This window comes from Lolium perenne, chromosome 5 (genome assembly GCF_019359855.2).
Source record: "Lolium perenne isolate Kyuss_39 chromosome 5, Kyuss_2.0, whole genome shotgun sequence".
Classification (NCBI taxonomy): Eukaryota; Viridiplantae; Streptophyta; class Magnoliopsida; order Poales; family Poaceae; genus Lolium; species Lolium perenne.
In genome coordinates, this window is record NC_067248.2 from 205274015 (window position 1) to 205293748 (window position 19734).

Consider the following 19734-nt stretch of genomic DNA (forward strand, 5'->3'; position numbering starts at 1 on the left):
CGAAATGTGTGTTTTGTCACGAGGAAGGGACAATAAAACAACTTTTCTTTGACTGTCGTGTTGCTAGATCTATATGGTCAATCATTCAGATAGGTTCTACCTTATATCCTCCCCGTAGCATTGCAAACATTTTTGGCAATTGGCTTAAGGTGGATTCTAGGTACAAAACGATTATCAGAGTGGGAGCGATTGCGGTTGCATGGCCGGTTTGGCTATGTAGGAATGACAAGGCTTTTAATGACAAAAATTCTTCTCCTATGCAGGTCATCTACCGGTGTACGGCTTTGCTCCATTCATGGTCGCCACTTCAGCGTTTGGAGGATCGTGACCTCTTTATGGAGGTGTCTACACGATTGGAGAACACGGCCACAGAGTTTATTTCCCAACATGGGTGGCTGCATAGTAGGAGAATTGAAACCAACGGAGTGTCATAGTAGTTGGATTTTATCTTTTTTAATCGTATGTTGATGGCTCCTAGACTTCGAAACGGCTGTGTGCATCCTAGTTATGTAGAGGCTGGGTGTAATACTTAAAACTTTTTGAGTAATAAAACGCCCCTTATCGAAAAAAAGATACATTACGGTGTGTTACAGTTGGCGAGGAACACTTGACAAAGATTGCGGTGGCCAAGGGACTTTGTCGAGTGTATTTCTCAAACACTAGGCAAATATTTTTGCCATGTGTGAAAAGGCACCACTCGATAAAAAAAGTGACTTTGCGGGAGGCGCCACAAACGAGAAGGCCATGTGGAAAACTGGTTTGACGAGTGTTTTCTTCGACACATGTCAAATCCAAATACTTTGCCGAGTGTATTCGCACCCCTCCGAACCATAAATCTTTACCGAGTGTATGATTTTGCACAAGAAAAATCCATTAATCCAAAAAGAAAGACTCTACAAATCCTCCCATCGCGCACGTCTAGGTCGGCAGCCAACACGCGTAGGGCCTCAAGGGAAGCTGGCCGTCACCAAAGAAGATGGCGAGTGGCGAGAGAGGGGTTCCCTTCCCACTGCGGCCTCACATAGGGTAGACGAGGTCCACCAGTAGCTAGCTATTCAAAACATACTTTTATGAACAGGTTCACGAAGGCACCCGCACGCTACGCACTCGCACCCGCACCTAACCCTCCCGCAGCTGCGCGGCGGCGCCGCGCCGGGCGGCCCCCAGCTGCGCCCCTCCCCCTCCCTTGGGCGCCTCCCTCCCCCCACCGCCGCCTGAGGCGCCACCGGGCAAAGCCCTAGAGGCGTGGCGGCGGCGGCGGACTTCCTCGACCGCGACAGGCGTGGGGGCGCGGTTTCGCACCGCGGGCGGCGGAGATCCGCATCGTCCTGGTCAACGGTGGTGCCATGGAGCAGTGGCGACCAGATATCCCCGATGATCTCCAGCGTTTGGCGGGCGGCGATGGTGGTTCGGGTCCAATCTGGGCCCTGACTGGCTCGGGAGGGCTGCGGTCATCCTGCTGCATCGACAACGACGCCGGATTCATGCAGGTTTCTGGGCTGTTCCGAGGCACGAGGACGCCATGGGCGGCTGCCCTGGGCATGGTGGTGGCGGCCTCCTCCTTCGCCGGAGGTGGTTGGCCGGTTGGTCTAGAAGGCGAGTTGGGAAAGCGTGGATGCCGATGAAAACCGAGCCCCGACTCCGGTCACGGCGGGTGATGGCGGCGTTTCACGCGTCGTTACCTTGTTGAAGGCATCGCCATTGCAGCCCGTGTTTACCCACTCGTGCCGCTCCAGGGGAAACCCTAGATCCATGGATTGGATGATGGCGGCGCTACCACGTCGTTTCCCTACCGAGGGCATCATTCATGGAGTTGTGCATGGTCAGAGAGGCCAATGGATGTTTTCAGTGGATGGAGGTGGATCTTGGTGGAGTGGTGTTCATCTACCACGTTAACGTCGATGATTCTCGGCGGCGTGGAGCTGCAGCGCATCGAAGACGGGCGTGGACAGCTGGACGCGTGCAGGATGGTGGAGCTGTCTGGCGTCATGGTGACATCGACGACAGTGGCAAGGTCAATGCTGTGATCCCTCGTGAAGATGGGTGCGAGGAAGACGGCGGTAGCGATTTCTGTGTCGTGTGTAATGGCATACGATCAGGGTCCACTTGACAGGTTGTGCTTCTCACCCGCCAATGGGCGGCTTGGGAAGGCATTCAGTTTTTAGATGATGTGCGTTGGTGTAATGGCCCTGTTCATGGTTACCCCCTTCATGGCTCTTGTAGGTATAGCGAGTTGTTGCTAAAAAGGTGGCTTCGAGTTGATCTTTGTATCTCCCTTGTAAGGCTTTGCGAATAATTTAATAAAAAAAAGCTGTGTGCATCCTTTACATGCAGAGGCTGGGGCGATGCTCCCATTTCAAAAAAAAAAAAACAGGTTCACGCTTTGAAGCTTAATATTGCAAAGGTCATCTTGACTTTTGTGTCAACCTTCATTTTTTTAGGTGACGTCTGCTTGCCTCTGTCCCCTGCCATCCATGTTTGTTGATATAGTTTAGTGCAACTTGCTAGTATTTGCCGGATGCCCTCAACATCAACTTGTGACGGTGTCAGTTTCATGTTGCATTATTCTCCATCCTTTCCCAAAGAACAATATTTTGGAAGTTTTATATGTTCTTACTTCATTTGCGAAAACTTGAAAATATTGGACCAACATTTTAAAGAGCAAACTGAAAGAAACACCGGACATCCATTTTAACTGCGTCCGTCATTTGTACACAACAGCTATGAACAACAATCCCTGCCAAAATCAATACCAGACTTTTGCATCCTATATTACCTAACACCCATTGTCACTACCAAGAAAAAAAGAATTACATCCTCTAATCTAAAACAAACTGATTTGACATTGTGTCACATCATAGTATGGATATACATACCATTTTATCCTACTCACTTCCCTATCGTAGTCCTAAACACCCCTCTCACGGCGGTAGCTCGACAACCTTTGTTGCCGCCGATGCGCACCGTTCAACCCTGTAATTAGACCATCACTTCCGTGGAGCACAATGCCGGTATGGATCACCGAGTTAGGGTACTTCTGCCGGTGCCTGTCTTCACAGTTTTGGCGATGGTGTAGTTCCTTCTCCTCGACCTCCACCGTCATGTCCACCACCTTGTCCTCCTCCACAATAATTGTGAACACAAAATGGCCCCCAGGAAAGAAGTCTTCCATGTCAAGAACGGGCTCAAGGGCCTTGACCACCTCCTTCATAGTGGGCCTAGATTTAGGGTTCTGGCTAAGACACTTGTACGCCACCAGCGCTGCCACCTCGGCACCTTTGCATGAATATTGGCACTCGAAAGCTAGGTCCATAATCTTGTACAACTTGTCAGGGTGCTTGAGGTACGGCCGAGCCCATTCCACTAGGTTCTGCTCCCTCGGCCGCCGCGCGCGGTCCACTGATTGCAACCCGGAAAGAAGCTCTAGGAGCACTACACCAAAGCTATATACATCACTCTTGGCGGTCAAGTGGCCTGTCATGATGTACTCTGGCGCTGCATAGCCGTGTGTCCCCATGACACGCGTCGTCACATGTGTCTCATCGCCCTGAGGCCCATCCTTGGCGAGCCCAAAGTCAGACAACTTGGTGTTGTAATCCTGAAATATCACACATTTCAATTTTGGTAAGAGAAATAACCCAAGGCGAGGTATAAGATGAGAAATCTCTGAAATCGGAGAGGCATTTCAAACCCGGTTTGTCACTTAGCAGAAAGACTGAAGTTACATTTGGCTTACCGAGTCGAGCAAAATGTTGGAAGCCTTGAAATCACGGTAGATCACCGGGGTGTCGGCATCGTGGAGAAAGGCGAGGCCCTTGGCTGCCCCGACAGCGATCTTCATCCTCGTCATCCACGGGAGAGAGCCATTAGTACCTAAAGTAAACATGATGTTTCAGGTTAGTTTGGTCCTTCACGTTGACCAGGAGTTGTAACTTGCAAGCACAAAGAAGTTGGTAGGATAATAATTTTTAACCACAATATCCAATATGGCAAAACTCTAAAACTTCTTAACTAATAAAAATGGTAATTTTTTGTCTCGTTAAAAAAAAAACAGTTTCTGCATCGATTGATGCATACAACCTTTTATTAAGAAACTGAATAAAAGGGACAAGCAGATTGTGGTTCAGCTATCCTCTTGACTTTAGAGAAGAGCAGGGGACAAGAACAGATGGCCCAAATTTCGAAATTAACACTTTTGTTTATCTTGCTAATCTCAGGAACCACCAAACTGATTTTCAGAATTATCAATTGAGAGCGAAGAACTCACTTTTGAAGAGGTGGTTCTCGAGGCTCCCGGCGCTCATGAACTCGTACACCAGCATCCGGTGCTGGTCCTCGTAGCAGTACCCGATGAGCTTCACCAGGTTCTTATGCATCAGTTGTCCAAGAAAGAAAACTTCGGCCTACAAGAACACCACCATACATAAGGTTAGCCATTCATAAATCCGAATGTGACTTGATGCGGCAAGAATCTGATCGTGCTGGCGAAATGCGTTTGCACTCACCAGCCACTCGTTGTGTCCCTGCGTGCCGCAGTCCAGGTCGAGGTACTTGACGGCGACAGCCTGCGCGGCGAGCCCGGGTCGGAGCTTGTCGCCGACGGCGCCCTTGTAAACCGGGCCGAACCCGCCGCTGCCGAGGTAGTTGGCGCGCGAGAAGGTCCCCGTCGCGGCGCGGAGCTCGGCGTAGGTGAAGGCGTGCAGGTTGGAGCCGGACAACGTGAGGGACAGGTCCTCCGGCGACAGCGTCCCCGACGAGCTGAGGCTGCTGAGCGACATCCTCGAGGACGATGATGACGACCTCGGGCTGACCTTCCGGCCGACTCGTCGCCGTGACGCCGCGCGGTCGTCGTCGTTGTCGTCCGCCACAGCGCTGCCGCCGACGCAGCAGGAGAAATGGCTCCAGGATCGCGCGGCCATGGAGGTCAAGAAAGGTTCGTTTCTGGGCTCTCAAGAGCTGCGAAAGTGCGAATGCAGGGGAGCTCGGGTCCGGGAGAAGGTGAAGAGAAGGCGGGGATCGGCGTGGCCTTGGCTTGGAGTGGGTATCTCCATGGCTGGGCCTTTATATAAGCTTGCGGGTGGCTGTCCGCGCCTCGACACCGCCATGGGACAAAACCGCGGGTGATGTGATGGCCGCGATGGAACAGGGGAAGAGGCAATGGTGGTTGGTGGCGCGAACGGATCACCCCTCCAACCACAGCTAGCACATTTTCTACAGCTGCGACGTAGATTTTCTATGTTTCATGGAGTTGACTGCTAAAAAATTGTGGGAACAGGAGTATTGGGCTTTGTCACACCCGCGGTTTCGCAGACTAGCTAGCATCCATGTACCGCGGATTCGCGTGTATGGTGAAAAGTTCACTATAGGCGAGCTGTGGTGGACTGACGGACGTAGGCTACGAGGATTAGGCTGACTCCTCAGTTTCATAGGCTAATTCTGTTCTTCCAGTAGACGTGGTTTTGTGTGACAGGCAGCCGTGGATTTGATCGCTTATGCAAACCTTGCCTTGTCGCTTGTTGTTACTCCCTATACTTTAGGGATTCTGATTTGCACATGATGCTGTGCGAGCTTATTTTACGGGAGCTGCAGCTTTGTTTGTGTTTTTAACAACACAAGCATCATATATAACGGTACAAGTGCATCTAGAGTCTATATTTAATCTCTCCTTTCGTGCAACACATGGTGCGCACAATCATCGCAAAGTGATGCTGCCCAAAGTTGTGCTGGTGGGTATTAATTAGTGTACATTAACCGAGGTGGCTTTACAACGAAACAGAGATGCTGGGGAGAACCTAATTTCGCAGCATAATGCCATGGGGTACGAAACAGAGGACTGTTACCATCAGAGTAATTCTACAAGTAATCTCAATCTCAGCTTGCTGATTACCTTTGGAAAAATCTAGGCAATTTGTTTTTGACCTGAAAATCTAGGCAATTGTTTTGGGGGCAAAGTGTCAGCCTAGCCTGCTGCCTAATCCTATCTCATCCTTGATCCCAAATTATCAAGTGGTTCAATCGATAGAACCTATAGGAAACTTTTAGGGAGAAGGCAGTATTTCAAGCTAGGTTTCTGCCAAATCCTAGCTAGTAGCAGGGCGAAGGAACACGGTTCCTAGCTAAAGATATTTAGGCTCCTTATTAGGGCATCTTTAACGGCTTAGACTGAGCCAGTCCGTTTTGGAGGGTACGGAAACATAACCCAGCGTCCCGAAGCAAATGAACCAGAAGGTGTGGACCGACTCATTTTTGACCTAAATTTAGGTGGAGATTGCGTTGGTGTGGAGACGTCGCGGGCAGCTCATACGTCTTCCCATGTTCTTCGTGGGCCCGCAAGTCAGGGGCTTAAGAAAAAAAGAAAGAGAGTTTTCATTACATTTTGCTGAAATTATCCATTTTTTGCAAAGAGGGTTTAACCTAAACTAAGACGGCAATATGTACTAAATTTCGTGTGCCCTACTATGGCCTTTACTTGCAATCGGGTGCTCTAGCGGCCGCCTTCCTCCGCCCCAGCGTGGCCGAAGGGTTCGGCGTCATGGCACACCCTAGAGCACCGCCTCCTGCACCCGACGATGATCCAAGGCGTCAAAGCGAAGCGAAGCTTAGACATGTGTGGGACATGAAGCCCGCCCCGTTGGCCTCCCGGCAGGCTCTACCCCAGTCCTCCTCCTCCTTGCGCCGCTGCCTTGCCGCATCCATGTTGGTAAACCATCGAGCTATGTCCCTCACAGTCGTGTCTTCCGCCATCTTTGCTTCCTCCATCTCGATATTCTCCGTGTCTACCTCTGCCTCGCCTCCACCACCGCCTGGCGCGCCGCGAGGTGGTCAACATCCGGGGAGGACTGGATGACCGCCGCCATGGCCGTCGGGTGCTGCCACTCGGCAGCAATGAGCTAGCGGGCGGTATTGTTGCGCCGGGCGGTCTCGAACGACATAAGTAGAGCTTGCTGCTCGTCTGTAACATCTGGTGCATCACCATCGTCGACAAGATCATGGAGGGGCCACGCGTGGGAATCAGCGACTTCACGGAATCTAGCGGGACGGTTCACTGGGATTATTTACCATGACACCTATGAAGGTGGGGAAAAAATAAAAATGCGTCCGGCCGCTGGGTTTGCCCCCTCGATCCAAACATATAAGAGGAATTTGTGTCCGCAAGTCAACTTAAACGGACCGAAATGGACACAATTTTAATCCGAAATAAATCGAACTGCTCGGATGCGATAAACCCCCGTGGGCTTGAGCCTGAATCATTGTTAGGAGAAGCCACCGTACAACGCTGGCGTGCTCTACATCAACCTGATAGAGTACTTTGGTTGCTTCAGGGGATGCTTGTGCCAGAAGATTAAGAAATTGAGACCGATGTTCGTTTTTCCCCCGATACATTGCATGCAGGCGCATGCCCTACCGTATCTAAACCACACTACACAAAATCTAATCACATGCCATCTTGTCCACTGCTGAAAGGACAAACTGAATCATGACAAGGGCACACGCTCCATCTGCTAAACAAACCTGAAGAAGTCCGTGGTTAGTTCAGGTGTTGTACCTGTCTTGTCTCCCAACGAGGTGAAGTCAAATATTTCGAAGATCTTGTACTACTATCTGTATGGACACACCGTTTCACATAGACGCGGCCTAGCTTACACGTTTGCAAATGCACTGGCCGATATACTTACTAAACTTATTCTAATAATGCCTTCTCCATTCTTCTTGCTCCGGAAGAATAATAATTTTCTCACTCCATTCATGAAACTTCCTTCCTCCCAGGAAAATGGCTGGAAAAGAAGGAGCAGAAGCCACGCAAGATGAGGATCTACTGGACCGGTTATGACTCCCAGCACGCCTTTAGGTGGTTTGGCGAGGCCTCCGGATTTAGATGGTGTGGGTAGGTGTAAGAGCATCTCCACCCGGTCTCCCCGACCAGGCCCCCGACAGCCGTTTTTTTCATCCGGACGACGTTATTTGGTCCAGCTACGCCTCCTGGTTTCTCGTTTTCTCCCGGAATATGCCCTTAATTCATCCGGAGAGCCCAGACCATCCCCGCCCCCCCGGGGTGCGCTCGGGGACTCCGAACGAGAGAAAAACGGGGACAGACCTGCTCTATCGGCGAGAAAACACGCGAACTCAACCACTTTCTCGTCGCAAATCCCCCTCCCCTCTTGTAGCTCTCTCGCCGCCGGCACCACCCCTCGCCAATTTGTCGGCCGGTTGCCTGCACTCCGCCGTCCCTCCTCCCGCTAGCCTATATTCCGCCGTCCGTCTTGCCGTCTGCCTATATTCCGCCGTCGGGCAACTCCTCACGTCGCGCCTCATCGACCACGCCCGGTAGGTGTTCGTCCATTTGGCTGGGCGGACATGGACTCGGACGAGTAGTAGGAGTAGATGTTCGCCTAGCTTTTTGAAGAAGAGATGGCAGCCGCCGTCCAAGACGAGGAGCACATGTTGATCCTAAGTTGCTTTTGTGGCTTGTACGCGGAGAAGGCCATTGGTCGCCGTGGTGGGTCGGCACCAGGTCGCTGGAAGTCCAAGCCGAGGCGGCGAATGGAGGGCTACTGCATGCTCTACGCCGACTACTTCGCTGACAGTCCATTGCACGGTGAGGCTGTTTTAGGCGTCGTTTCAGGATGAGCTGGAAACTCTTCACGAAAAGTGTGTATGTTATTCGAGACTACGACTCATATTTCAGATGCAAGTTGGATTGAACCGGCATGGCGGGATTTTCCGCCCTCCAAAAGTGCACGGTGGCTATGCAGATGCTGGCATATGGAGCTCCTGGTGATTCTGCCGATGACTATCTTCGGATGGCGGAGTCCACCACCTTTCAATGTTTCTACCGGTTCTGCAGGGCGGTGATAGCGGATCCTCGCTTTCAATGAAGCTCAAGGATTTCCGGGGATGCTTGGAAGCATTGACTGCATGCATTGGAAATGGAAGAACTGTCCGTTTGCCTGACAGAGAATGTACAAGGATCACAAAAAATGCTGCACTATGATACTTGAGGTAGTGGCTACCCATGATCTCTAGATTTGGCACTCCTTCTTTGGTATGCCGGGATCCAACAACGACATCAACGTCTTGCAGTGTTCGCCGATCTTTTCCAAGCTTGTTGAGGGTCATGCTCCCCCGGTTGACTTTGTGATCAATGGAAGGCACTACAATAAGGGATACTATCTTGCAGTCGGTATCTATCCAAAGTGGGCAACATTTGTGAAGACTATCTCAAGCCCCGTCTTCCCGAAGGAGGTGGAGTTTGTCAAGGAACAAGAAGGTTGCCGAAAGGACGTCGAGCGCGCATTTGGTGTCCTCCAGCAGAGATTTGCTGTAGTCCGATTTTCCTCTATGACTTGGTCCAAAGATCAGATGTGGGAGGTGATGAACTGTTGTGTGTGATTACACAACATGATTATTGAGAATGAGCGAAAGTATCCAGTTCCTCTGAGCGAACAAGCTGAACCATATGACATAGAGGATCCTATTGTACAGCCTAATCACTAGGTGCCAGCATCGTGGGCTATGTTCATCGCTATGCATAAGGAGATTCGAGACTCCACAATGCATCAACAACTGCAGGATGATTTGGTGGAGCAAATATGGAGGTTTCGAGGCAACACCAACTAGTTTCCATTTGATTTGTTTCAAAACTTATCAAATTATTTGCTTGCTTTGTTGAACTGTAACGTTCATTTGTAAAAATAAGCCAAATATTGGCAAAATTTATCAAATTCGCCGAACTGTGAGTTTATTTGTGAAACTAAAGCAAAAAAACGCCAATCTCCGGGCGTCTACCTGGGGAGACGGCTGGAAGTTCGGCGTCCCCCACGCCAAAGTTTCGTCCAATCCGTCGCTATTTATCGCTGGATTTAGCCGTGGGGAGCGCCAACGACTGGAGGTGCTCTAATATCAGGGTACACTACTCCGATCATGGACACCCTTAGTGAAGCGTGTACGTGTAGCGAGAGTTGTCAACATGAAGGTGGTTTATATTAATCAATATATTACTTTGTGAGGACTTATTGAATAGTGTATATAGAGAAAGTTGTGTACATATATACTATATATTAAAGCTAAAGGGGTTTGCTTTCACCACATTGCTCCATGTGCATGCACTGTTCATGTCCATTTTCTTCCAATCAAAATCTACCACGTAGAAGGGGTTTGCTTTCACCACATTGCTCCATGTGCATGCACTGTTCATGTCCATTTTCTTCCAATAAAAATCTGCCACGTAGACTATACTATAATGTGTTTTTTTTCTTTCTTTTTTCTTCCTTCTTTAACACACTACGATTCTAACTTTAGACGCAAAAACTTTTTACCAATAATATTCCCGTTTGTAGCTAACTACATCTACCTCTCAAACAAAAAGGTTACATATGTCTAAAACGGTGTATTTTATATCTCTTCTTTTAACATGGGCATAATTTTCAGACCTTATATTCTTTTAGCTCCTATAAAAAAATTACTGGACGGTAATCTTCTGGCGCAACTTTCCGACCTTAATCTTTGATGCAACTCGATTCGGTATATATTTCCGGTCGTAAATTTTCAACGGTAGCTAGCCTACGTCTACAGTTTTATTTTCTCAGCTCCTTTTAATTACTCGATGGTTATTTTTGGCACAACTTTCCGTTCCAATCAGCCCTATGACATGTAGCCTATGCTACAATGTGTTTATTTTTCATTTTTCTTAGCTTGCACCATAGTGCTCCACGTTGATGCATTGTAGACATCTATTTTAATCCAATCAATCTCCGCCACATAGACTACTACAATGTGCTTTTGTTTCCTTTTTTTCTTCTTTTTTAAGACTTTTGGATTATATAATTTTACATGCAACAACTTTTTATCTTTAATTTTTCGGATGTATGTCTACCTCTCAAACAAAAAAATTATCTACATCTACAACAATATTTTTATGTCTCTTCTTTTAATACTACTTACTGGTATTTTTGCTTGACATGCCTTTATAGCCATATTTCGTAAACCGTATATTTTTTAGCTCCTTTAAAAAAATGCTTGATGGTAATCTTATGGCACAACTTTCCGGCCTTAATATTTGATGCAACTCGATTTGATACATATTTTAGGCCGCAACATTTTGACGTTAGTTAGCCTACTTCTTCGGTTGTATTTTCCCAACTCCTTTTATTTACTCGATGGTCATTTTCCGGCATAACTTTCCGTTTCAATCAGCTGCGCCATGTGGCATATGCTACAATATGTTTTTTTTATTTTTAGTTTTTCTCTTTTGGGACTTTTGGTATTTTATTATTTCAGGGTGCATATTCCAACAACGATAATTTCTCAACGGTTCAACGACATAGTAATTTCAACCCCAAGTTTAGTTTCAGCAATATTTTTTTGTGAGGCGGCAACTCCCTATATTATTTTTGTAGAAAGCAATTTCTCAGTAGATATCTTGAACATTGACCATGTCAACTATGAAACACGTCGTTAACTACCTACTATTAATTATTTAATATTGCATATTTCTCCGTAGCTCATTTTGCAACGACGCTCAAGGGTAGTAATTTTTACACGAACCTTCAACCTCAACTGTGGTTCTGGATAATAATTACCCACCAATATTTTTTAGTAGTGAATAATTCTTCAATGGTGATTAAAAAAGAAAAATCCAACATCCGCCCCCTCTTTTACTCGGGGAAAATAATATTGTGTTCTTCTGTGATAACATCGAAAAAATATACTTACTCCACCATCCGTCACATTTTCACCTAGGATAACCTTCTTCTACAATAACTTTAGAAGATAGATTTACTCCATCACCCGTTGCCTCTTTCGGCCGGAGAAATACTACCATTTCCTTTTATAGCAACACCGAAAATAAAAGTATTCCACCATCTGCCGCTTATTACATCGGCACTTCCACGGTATTTCAGCAACCTAGATATTGTTTTATTTCTACAATATTTTAACCAGCGATCTAGAAACAAAAGCACTCCACCATCCGCCGTCTATTTCATAGGCACTTCCGCGGTACTTCACCAACCCACATATTTATTATTTCTACAAAATTGTAACCAACGATCTTCATTCCAAGGGCACAGTCGAGTTTTATATGTTTCTTCAGCTATTTTTGAAAAGGAATTCCGCATTTTTAAACCTAAAAATATTGTTTTTAAAAAAGAATGCCACACTGTAAACAACGCGTGCGCGGCGTGCGCCGCGCCACAAACTTCCTAGTTATCTTTTATGGAGAGGCCAGGGTTCAACCTCCTTTTCGAAAAAAAACCAGTGTGCATTAACTGAGGTTGGCTTTACAACGAAATAGAGATACCCGACAACCTAATTTTGCAGCATAATGCCATGGGTTACGAAACAGAGGAGCATTACTGTTACACTAGTAGGGAAAGGCACATTAGTGACGCACCAAAAAAAGCTATTCTATGGCGCATGATCGGTGCGCCATAGAATCTATGTCAAAAAAATAAGAATTATGTGGCGCACGAACCCATGCGCCACACAAAGCCTATTTTTGGGGCGCACTAGGAAGGCATGCGCCACAGAAAACTTTCTGTGGCGCACCCAGCAGTGGTGCGCCACATCATTTTTTTTTGAATTTTTTTTTTAAAAATGGCGGCCAGATCTAGATCTAGGGCTACCAGAATTTTCGCCTGATTTTTTTTTTTAAAATTGTTGGAGGTCTCCGGAGGTGGGTGGATGGAGGAGGAGGAGGCCGACCGGAGGTAGGTGGAGAGGAGGAGGAGGCCGACTGGAGTTGGTGGGTGGGTGGAAGAGGCGGAGGAGGAGGCTGGAGGTGGATGGAGGAGGAGGAGGAGGCCTGCCGGAGGTGGTGGGTGGAGGAGGAGGAGGCCGGCCGGAGGTGGTGGGTGCAGGAGGAGGTTGCCGGAGGAGGAGGTTGCCGGAGGAGGAGGTCACCAAAGGAGGTCGCCGGGTGGAGGAGAGGAGAGAAGAGGAGAAGTGGAGGAGAGGAGAAGTAGAGGAGAGTAGGAGAAGTGAAAAGTGAAGTGGAGGAGAGGAGGAGGGCGCCACAAAATTCAAATTTCAGGGTAAACATTCTGTGGTGCATGGGCATATGGTGTGCCACAATTTTTTTTCAATTTTTCTATTTTTATAGAAAAAAATATTGGCTTTGCCATAACTGTTTACTCTTTTCGTATTTGGCGATTCTAAAAATTGGCTAAAAAATTCGAAATTCATGTTTGTTATATTGTGTTTTTTTTCGAGTTTGTATGCAACCAGAAATTCAGTTTGATGATTTTGCAACGTAATTTTGCAAAAAAAATTCGAAATTCATGTTTGTTAATTCTCAATTAAACTAGGTGACATAATACATGGGCACCTTGAAGGATTTATTTTTGAAATTTCTATCTATTTCTTTTGTATTTTACAAGGCAAAAAATGCGATCGGGGGGTGGGGGTGGGGGGGGGGGGGGGGTTGAGTTGCGTGGAGAGCAAAAAATATTATGTGGCGCACCAACCCATGTGTTCTGTGGCGCGTGTGGTCCTGTGCGCCACAGAAATAGTGAAACCAATTATTGGGCATGGCTAGGGGTGGGGTCCACCTTATTTTTGTGGCGCATGTGAGTGTGGTGCGCCACAAAAATACGGTATTTCAGTAGCGCACCTACTCTGGAATTATTCCTGTGGCACATACAAAACAGGTGCGCCACATAATAGCCTCCCATCTATAGCTAATTTCCTACAGTGTTAGAATAGTTTTACTAGTAATCTCAATCTCAGCTTACAGAGTACATTTGCAGAAATCTAGGCAATTGTTTTGGGGGCAAAGTGTTACTCTAGCCTGCCTAATCCTTATTTTTGTGGCGCATGTGAGTGTGGTACGCCCACAAAAATACGTTATTTCAGTAGCGCACCTACTCTGGAATTATTCCTATGGCACATGCAAAACAGGTGCGCCACATAATAGCCTCCCACCTATAACTAATTTCCTACAGTGTTAGAATAGTTTTACGAGCAATCTCAATCTCAGCTTACAGAGCACTGATACATCTCAAACGTATCTATAATTTCTTATGTTCCATGCTACTTTATTGATGATACTCACATGTTTTATACATATTTTATGTCATATTTATGTATTTTCCGGCACTAACCTATTGACGAGATGCCGAAGAGCCAGTTGCTTTTTTCTGCTGTTTTTGGTTTTAGAAATCATAGTAAGAAAATATTCTCGGAATTGGACGAAATCAACGCCCAGTATCTTATAATTCAAGGAAGCTTCCAGAGAGCCAGAGAGGGGCCAGAGGACAGGCCCAGGGCCACCACACATGGTGGCGGCGCGGCCCAAGGGGGGGGGGGCGCTGTAAACACCCGGATTTTTAAGTCCAGATGCCTATTATATCATACATCGCAATCCCAGAAAGATTGTTTTTGCGAGACATAATAGAAAGTAGTACATAGTCATCATTTATTACAACACATACTTGTCTTACAACAATGGATCACATGATCCAATATTACACAAATAGATTGTTCAACATCAAAGATAAGTAGCGGAAGCGTAGTAGTAGTGGATTATCTATTCCACAGGCAACGCTTGACGTTAGAAGATGACCCTAGTTATCGTAGACGTCCTGTTGTCCGTCATCCTGATACTGTTGCTCCTCTTCAAAGTCTGGCATTTGAATAGCCAGGGCAAAGCCATGAGTACTTTAAAGTACTCGCAAACTAATACTAAAGTAAGTGCTTAACAACATTAAATAAAGGGTGCTAAGCGCTAGGTTTATTTGCGTAAAGACATGTTTAGTTCATAAAGATTTAGTAAAGACTCCTCATTTTAGCTAACTAACTTAAGTGGGAACATTAGTGTCATTCCCACAATTCACATGTGATTCAAGTCAAATCACTCTTCAATTCATCATTCCTTTTTGAGACAAAAGTTCTGACAACGGAACAGTATGGCCTTTCCAATCGTCCGTAACCGTGGACACGGCTATTCGAATAGGTTTAACACTCTGTAGAGGTTGTACTCTTGTGCCACAACTTTTGATTACATCCGTCGAGGATAACCTCGAATCATCGTAACTCAGTACGCGGATCATCAACCTTAACCTTTCACTTATATCTCCTAGTATAGGCACCTCTCCCCATGAGCTTGGCCTCCCGGTGCAAACCAACTGTTAACCCGGGAACTGCACAGGGCTTGGGTCGTACATTCACCTTATAATCACATCATTTCACTCTTATCGGAGGCAGCCTCGGCATAACCCCTATGATGCTTGTTTAGAGGGAACCCATACTAAGACACACAAATTTCCAGCTAAGCCCTACCCATAATCAGGTATTGTGGGGGTACTTGTAGAATTGGAAAGGTATCGCATTCAAACCCAATTATCAGTTTTCACCAAAATTCACCAAGTCATTCATGTCATATTCACCTTCAAAATCTTTCAAAGGCAAAACACATGTTCCCATCTAGAGTAGTCACTTTTAGTTATTTAGCAGTAGCAACTAGTCATGAGGGGTGCTATCTAGCTTTATTTGTTCTAGGCTAACTTTGATACTCTTGTGCTAGTCTAGACCAAGTGAATCATGAATCAAAAATAAGCTTTGAAAGACAATAAGCAAAAATACTTGCAAGGTAAAAACATGGGATAGGTAATACATAAAATTAAAGTGTGCTGGTGCCTTGCTCTTGTAGAGCTTTGCATCAAGGTGGTTAGCAAGAGTATTAGCTTGCCTTGGTGGGGATAGGAGTCAAAGTTTTCCTCCTCCTCTTGAGAGTAGCCTTCCTCCTCCAGGTATTCCTCGTTACTAGCGTCTAAATACGAATACGAGGTACACAATCACCAAACAATACTTACATGCTAGACTAAACACACAAAAAGGGTTCACACAACTAATCCTAACATCACATCATTCATGGCATGGTGAATTACTTGGTTGGTTCTTATTTAAGAGAAAAATAATTTCCTCTCATTACAAGTATTTATTTGAATTGCTATTTAATCCTTTGGAGAGAAAATAATTTCCTCTCATTCAATCCTATTAAGATTTAATCTCCACAAATAATAATGGGGTATAAAATATAAGTTGACCATGGTCAACATTTCATATCTATTATGAGGGAGTATAATTTAAATGAGGTGCTACCCCTCATGCAATTTAGGACTAACATATAAATGATTTCAAATCTCTAGGTAATAGCAACCAGAGGTTTATTAACCTAAGGTCATTACCTCTTCTTGTATTACTTAAGATCAAGATTTAAATGAGAGAGTGGCTCTCATACTATTTAAAGAATTTGAATTTCAAGATTTAAATGCACTAGAAATGGCTTCATAGCCACTATTTTGATCTAGTCCATGATCATACAAACAACTTAGCTATATTATTGCACAATCAATTAAAGGACAACATTTGTGATTTATGAGAGTTGGAATCAACTCAAAATCAATTATGGTTGAATTTAAATAAAGTTTGAATCTGTAAAAGTCCCTGTCTTGATATTTTTAGCATTTTAATTCTATTATGAAATTGGAGATGGGACCAGTGGCATTGGTTAGATAAATTCATTGGCTTTCCAACGGTATAAAGTTTGCTAGATTTGGAATTGTAGATTTCAAACTATTCAAATTTTACTAAAGCATCTGCAGGACATTTGAATTATTACAAATCCACATTTGAATGTTTGGGCTAGGCGGGAAAGCTAAACGGGCTAAGCAGACGAAACGAGCTGGGCCGGCCCAGTAGTGTGACTCGCACACGCGGGCCGCCTGACAGGGTGGGCTCCGCCCGTCAGTGGCTCTTAAAGAGCGAAACGGTACGCACGATAAGATCCGTTGGATCAGAAGGGAGATCAACGGCGCACGGTCACCTTCTTCTCCAGCGAGAAGCCGACGACCTGGCGGTGAGCCTAGGGGGTCGGAGGGCTTACCGAGGTTCCCGCGGGGTTCTGCTGGGTGAGAGGCGGCGTTGTCGACGGTGAGGAAGCTCCTGGTAGCAGTGGCGAGGCTCGGGGAGGCGTGAATCGACGGCGGCGATCTCAGGTCTCCGGCGGCCTTCGGCTTCAAATTGGAGCGGCTCCGGCATCAATTGAGTGGGCTAACTGTGCGAGGAGAATCAGGGATGGGAGAGGAATGAGTTGGTGTGAAGGAGGAAGGCGCGGGAGAGCTCTACTTATAGGCGGGTGAGGGTGCCGTGGGTGCTGTGGAGGAGCGTCGACGGTGTGGCTGCTCCGGCGCTCGAAGGGGCAAGGCGAGGATAGCTATGTGTAGGCGTCGTCCTCGCGATGCTCAAGGTGCAGCGGGCGCAGAGAAAAGAAGATGGGATCGATCGGGCACGTGCGATGAGTGCGGCAGTACCCACGGTACGTTTCCGGCGAGGACGACGGTGACAAGGCGGCCGCAGTCGTTTGAGTGTGTCTAGGCGGTAGAGGGTGTAGAGGCGATGCTCGACGCAGTGGTAGCCTGTGCAGGGGAGGATGACGGTGCTCGAGCGCGCGACGTACTGGCGCGTCCAGAGCGCGCTCACCGCGTGCCCTGGCGTGCACTGGCAAGGTTTTGGACGCGCGCGTTCTGGCCAATGCCGTGCATGCGCGAGGCTCGGCCGTGTACTGGCAAGCTCCTGGTGATGAGTAGATGCTCTGGGACAAGGTGGTGCTGAGAGGGAGAGGCTAGAAAAGAAGTGGCCAAAGGTGGCCGGGTGTGCACGGCATGGAGCTTTTCTCCTCCATTTTCCACTTTAAACGAAGAGGGAAAGGACGGGGCTTGATGCAGGTGAGGCAGAGGAACCTCATGATCATGAATTGAAGTTGGTTTAGGCAAAAACCCAGCGTGTAATAGCATGTATTGCAAAAGCCAAAATCTGCCTGCAAGGTGTTCGGAGAAATGGCCGCAAGAACTTTTTTGTTGAATTTTGGATTTCTTTTTGGTGAATCTCAAACATATAATTATTGTGTTAGAATAGTGGTGGTGGGGTTCATTTTGGAGTTGTTTTGCAAAATTTTCAAAATGTGGTCATCTTCACTTTGTTTCAAAGTCCTCTCTTGTCAAATCATTTCTGGTCAACCTGGTCAAAGTTAGCATGGGTGGTCAATAGCAAAGTTGTTCACTTTGACTTGGTCTTGGATGAGGTGTCAAGGTTTGACAAAGTTTGGTTGAAGAAAAGATATAACCAGGGGTGCAAAGAGGGGAAGATATTAAAAAGGGGACATATGACCATTATCATATGTATGATGGTTTTGAGATTTTCTTTGATTTGATTCTTGTTTCTTTGATGCATTTGTGTTTGTTTATCATATATAAGCATTATACAAGCAATAGATCAAGCAATGGTGGCCTTTGGTGATGATTTGCAAAATTGGCCTTATGTGTATGTGAGGGAATTTGGAATTCTTCTCCAATTCTTTTATTTTCCTCCACTTAGGGTTTGTGATCTTGGTTTAGGGTTTAAGCACACTTGACCAACACTAAACACTCATCATGACAATTGCACAAAAGAAAAGCACACTATGCATAGAACTATATGTAACACTATATGCATGAGAAAAGTTTTTGTTTGTTGAGAAATTTGAGTAATTGAAATCTCCCTCTTGATTTATAATTGTTGAAACTTGGGATGTTACAAACCCTTCCCCCTTACAAAAGATCTCGTCCCGAGATCTTAAAGAAAACTAGGTACTAAAGAGATCTGGGTACTCAGTCTTCATGAAATCTTCTCTCTCCCAAGTGGCTTCTTCCTCGGTGTGGTTACTCCATTGGATTTTCAGAAACTTGATACTTCTGGTGCGGGTGGTTCTGAAAGCTTCTTCTAAGATGCGAATAGGTACTTCGCGGTATGTCAGATCTGAGTTGATATCCACCGCTCGATGATCGATGTTCTTGAAGACTTCGGTTGATTCCGTTACTTCTAAGCACTTCCGGAGTAACGAGATGTGAAACACGTTGTGCACCGCTGCCATTTCTTCTGGTAACTCCAGTTGATAGGATACTTCTCCTCGGCGACTCAGGACTTTGAAGGGTCCAACATATCTGGGGGCAAGCTTTCCTCTAAGCTGGAATCTCTGCATTCCTTTAAGGGGGGACACTTTGAGATAGACGAAATCTCCGATCTCGAAGGTCATCTCTCGGCGTCTCTTGTCGGCATAGCTCTTCTGTCTTGATTGGGCTGTCTTGAGGTACTCGCGGATCTTGTGAACCTTCTCTTCAGCCTCGCGGAGAATATCTGGTCCAAAGACTTGACTCTCTCCGACTTCCGACCAGTTTAGAGGGGTACGACACTTCCTTCCGTACAATGCTTCAAAGGGGGCCATTTGCAAACTGGCTTGGTAGCTGTTGTTGTATGAGAATTCTGCATAAGGCAAGCAGTCTTCCCACTTGGATCCATACTCTAGCACACATGCTCTCAACATATCCTCCAGTATCTGGTTGACTCGTTCAGTCTGTCCATCCGTCTGTGGGTGATAGTCGGTGCTAAAATTCAGCCGGGTTCCGAGTCCTTCAAGTACTTTCTGCCAGAATCTGGAGGTGAATTGAGATCCTCTGTCGGATACTATCGACTTCGGGGTTCCGTGCAGGCTGACTATCCGTGAGATATATAACTCCGCGAGTCTTGGTCCTTGATAGGTGGTTTTGATGGGGATGAAGTGGGCGACTTTGGTCAATCTGTCGACCATTACCCATATAGAATCATTCCCTTTACTAGATTTGGGCAGTCCGGTGATGAAGTCCATTCCGACAGAATCCCACTTCCATTCGGGAATCTGTAGGGGTTGCAACAATCCTGCGG

The 19734-nt window shown here is 46.5% G+C and overlaps 1 protein-coding gene across 1 annotated transcript; it reads right to left on the bottom strand.

Moving 5' to 3' along the window:
• Positions 1-2667: 2667 nt before the first annotated feature.
• LOC127301403 (serine/threonine-protein kinase RIPK) lies at positions 2668-5103 on the bottom strand. The gene is made up of 4 exons (XM_051331631.2): positions 4506-5103; positions 4268-4403; positions 3737-3873; positions 2668-3598 (listed from the first exon to the last, which is right to left on the bottom strand). Exons 1-4 carry the CDS (start codon positions 4917-4919, stop codon positions 2909-2911), a joined length of 1377 nt encoding a protein of 458 aa, XP_051187591.1. The 5' UTR covers positions 4920-5103; the 3' UTR covers positions 2668-2908.
• Between the last annotated feature and the right edge of the window lie 14631 nt (positions 5104-19734).